Source organism: Triticum urartu, chromosome 5, assembly GCF_003073215.2.
Source record: "Triticum urartu cultivar G1812 chromosome 5, Tu2.1, whole genome shotgun sequence".
Classification (NCBI taxonomy): domain Eukaryota; kingdom Viridiplantae; phylum Streptophyta; class Magnoliopsida; order Poales; family Poaceae; genus Triticum; species Triticum urartu.
The window spans coordinates 617,509,287-617,513,295 of NC_053026.1; the positions used below are offsets into that span (position 1 = coordinate 617,509,287).

The following is a 4,009-nucleotide window of genomic DNA, read 5'->3' on the forward strand; positions in this document are numbered from 1 at the left end:
ATTAAGACCAAATGATTCACTTGCCCTTCGCCATGGACATTATCATCTTGATATCTTGGGCCATTTGGAATCCTCGCGAACAGTTCATCTCCAGAGGAGTTACGCCCAACCTGGTTTACACCAGAGGAACTCATATGTTGCTCTGTCAGAATGGGTCCGATCTTTCACACAATCTTTGCAACTAGAGCTCTTCGTTGTTGTCGAAAATTTCCTCTCAAGAGGTGACTAGGCAGCCTTAGCACATTTTGTTTTTGTGTGTGCGGTTATTTAGCTCATAGTTTTAGACCATAGCTCCTTGTTTTACCTTTTGTACATAACAATTTGAAAAATTATAAAAAATACTCTATTGGAAGAAATTCCTACGAGTTCGGTCAGAAAAAATTGAACCATTCGTGTCTAGTGAGCAACTTAAATGCGGTGCAAGCATCCATCAAAGAAGGCATTTTAGCCCAAGCAATGAGCTTTCACTGATAATTCTTCTCTCTCACAAGTGCAACCAGATACGTGTCTGATTAACTGATTAACAATGTCTTACAAACCGTGCCACTTGCATGAAGTTCACAAGTTGGACTCGGTAAATTACTACTACCTCAACGAGTGTCCCCATGTCATAGCTACTTCCATGACCAATCCCTTTGAAAAACTCAACCTTTAGAGTTTTGACCTTCATTCACTGGTTGGTCACTTCTCTCACTTGTTTCTTTTTTAAAACACCACTTGTCTCCCTTGTGCTTGCATCTCCATGGTGTTGACCCAACCAATTTTAGGTCGTTGGTTGAGGACGTCTTCTCGGGCAGGGGCAGTTGTAGCACGACGGCGACGGCCGGGCAGCCTTCCCTGATTCCTCATCGGTGAGAACAGCATCAGTTCGAGCTGCTTGGCTTTGCTCCTCTTCCCATTTTGTCTCCCTTCCCATTTTTGTCTCCGCTCCAGTACCACGCCATGCAACCGCCCCCGGAGCCCACCGGCGACGCGCTCGCGGAGTGCTTCCGCCTGTTGGATGAGCTCCCAGCCGCGGCAGCTTTGTCTCCGGCGTTCCGCCGCCACTGGCCGTCCATCTCCGCCTCCGTCTCGTCGCTCTCTTCCTCCCTCTCGCAGCCCGCCTTCCCGTCCTCCGCGCCGCTCCTCGCGCCCCTCGCGTCCGCGCTCTCGGCTCTCATGTCCGTCTGCAGTGGCCCTCCCCTCGGCCACCTCCACACCGTCTCGCTCCTCTCCTCCTCCGCCGCCTCGCTCTCCCAGCTCGCAGCCGACGCGCGCCTGCTCGTCTCCCCGGCCGAAGGCGATGGGTCTGAGTCCGACGGCCTGCTCTCTCGCCTCCGGCTTGGCTCGTCCGTTTCCCGAGCCGCGGCGCTCGACTCGCTCGCCGAATCTGTCCGGTCGTCCCAGCCGGGGTCGTGCTCTGCCACTGCTGTGTCTGCGGTCGCCGCGATGCTCGACTCCGGCGATCTCCTTCCGGCCACCCGCGACAAGGCCGTGTCCGTGCTGGCCGCGTTCGCGTCCTCCGAGGCCACTTGCAGGTTCTTGGCCAAGGAGTCGGGCACCGTCGTGCCCCACCTCTGCCGCGCGCTGGAGTCCGGCGGCGCCAGCACCGAGCAGGCGTGCGTCGCGCTGGAGCCGCTGACCGCCTCGTCGCGGGACGCGGCGGCGACTGTGTCGGCTCGTGGAGGCGTGGGCGCGCTCCTCGTGGCCTGCGCCTCCGGCACCCCGGCGTCGCAGGCCGCTGCCGCGGGCGTGCTCCGGAACATCGCCGCGTTCCCGGACCTGCTGCCCGCGTTCCGCGACGAGGGCGCGATCCCCTTGCTCGTGCAGCTCGTCTCGCTCGGCACCCCGCGGGCGCAGGAGCACGCGCTCGGCTGCCTCCGGAACCTAACGGCCAGCGACGGCGACGAGGGCCAGAGCCTCAAGGTCGAGGCGTTCCACGCAGGCGCCCTCGGCTGCGTCAAGGACTTCCTGGATTCGTGCCGCGGCGACGAGCCGGGCCTCGCGCCGGCGTTCGGGCTGCTCCGCAACATGGCCTCCTTCCGCGTCATCGCCGAGATAGCCGTGTCCGCCACCTTCCTCAGCCATGTGGTGGCCGCGCTGGGCAGCGACAGCACCAACACCCGCACGGAGGCCGCCATGGCGCTGGCTGAGCTCTGCAACGTCGGCAGCGGCAAGTCGAGGGAGGAGGTCGGGGAGGCGATGCCGAGGCTGGTGTGGATGCTGGAGGCGAAGGCCGTGGCCGAGAGGGACGCGGCCGCGAGGGCGCTGGCCACGCTGGTCGCCGCGAGCGGCAGCTACCGGGCGCTGTTCCGGAAGGAGGAGATGGGCATCGTGAAGGTGGTCCGGCTGCTGGACCCGGCCGTCCGGGGCGGCGACAAGCGGTTCCCCGTGGCGGTGCTGCTGGGCGTGTCGCAGTCCCGGCGGTGCCGGAAGCAGATGGTGGCCGCCGGCGCGTGCGGGTTCGTGCAGGCGCTGCTGGCCGCCGAGGTGGACGGCGCCAAGAAGCTCTCCGAGTGCCTCGGCAGGGGCAGGATGCTCGGCGTGTTCCCCCGGACATGACATGACGGCGATCCATCCGACCTGCGACTTGGATCATCCATCTTGCCTTGTACAGCATGTGCCACGGATTCAGCTCAGTCCAGGCATGCTTTTTCTCTGTAGGAATCTCTGTATATTGCTGTTTTTCATACGAGTGGTAGCGTAGATTTAGATGACGATGATGAGTGTTTTCCTTTAGTCAGTGTGCGTGAACCCAATAAGAAGACGGGAAAGATTGTAATTAATCTCTGATGTGAAGAAATCAATCTGCATCCACAGTCGAACCAATCGTGTCTGTCTGACGAACAAAAGATGTTGAGAATATGGCCTGCTTCGGCTCACTGTCATTGTCTGTCTAGGTGCTACCGCATCAAACTGAAATGTATTAATGCCGGCAACTGCGACGTCTCGAGTTAATTAAGCTCGTCTTGTTGGAGGTCAGTCAGCTCGGCAGTAGGTTGTTTTCCGTGGTTATGAGCTGGTTGCTAGGGAGGCAGCAGGCACTTTCTCTGAAAGGAAATGCCACAGGTTGGCAACGATTTCCAAAGAGGGGAATACCCACTCTCTCCCTCAGGGCTCAGGCTACTCTTTCCAGATTGTTCTTCCTTTTTTGGTGTGCAAAGTCGCATTCATGAACCGGCATAAATGGCGTGGGCATCGCATCGCGGCGTCAGATTCAGATTTGGGTGGGTGTAGCATTGCATCTGAAGAACCCTCCATGCATTTTCTTTCTCTTGCAACGACTAACCATGCAAGGATCTGCATTGTTATCCGTAACCCTGGTCGACCTCCGTGCTGGTCAACTGTTGATAATCATGTACTCAAGGGTGCATGATGCGCAGTCAGTCACGTGGCCACTGACGGACCTGCAGGTACAAATGTACTACTTCCTTGGTCCCATAATATAAGAATGTTTTTGACACGAGTATAATATAGTGTTAAAAATGTTCTTATATTTTGAGACAGAGGGAGTAGAATGACAGGGGGCGGGAACAGCGGCATGGCGTGGCATGTTCTCCCTGACCTGGCGTGCAGAATGATGCCCTGAACCTTCCCTGAGATGAGATCTCTGTAGATTAGTCCATCATGTGACCCCCCTCATGCTATTGCTTGCCCATCCACATGGCCAATCAAACGATCAATCAGTCGATGCCGAGGTATCTATCACCCCCTTTCTCGGTCACGGCGCGGATCGTCCGTGATTAGAGCATCTCCAGCCATTCGGCGCCCCTGAGACCAAAATAGCGCCTTCTGAGGGTTAGCCGGCGTTTTTTTCGCCACGAAGGCGGTCGGGTTCCCAACTGCCGCTTCAAGCTGACCCAGATGGCGCTTTTTGAAAACCAAACTTCATACAAAATGATACAAATTTGAAAGAAATTCAGGCATTTTCATTGATATGTGTACAAACTTAAAACATAACTTAAAAATAAACTAAAAACTCTGAGCCTTCTACATGCCGAGGAGCCTGTAGAAGTTGGTGTAGTCGCCG

At 56.8% G+C, this 4,009-nt stretch overlaps 1 protein-coding gene across 1 annotated transcript; it reads left to right on the forward strand.

The window, feature by feature from the left end:
* Nucleotides 1–591: 591 nt before the first annotated feature.
* LOC125506315 (U-box domain-containing protein 11-like) lies at nt 592–2,808 on the forward strand. The gene has a single exon (XM_048671162.1). It carries the CDS (start codon nt 943–945, stop codon nt 2,539–2,541), a length of 1,599 nt encoding a protein of 532 aa, XP_048527119.1. The 5' UTR covers nt 592–942; the 3' UTR covers nt 2,542–2,808.
* Nucleotides 2,809–4,009: the final 1,201 nt, after the last annotated feature.

Bases quoted from the DNA above. Each gene is read 5' to 3' on its own strand.
- LOC125506315 (XM_048671162.1), top strand. From the start codon at position 943: ATGCAACCGCCCCCGGAGCCCACCGGCGACGCGCTCGCGGAGTGCTTC.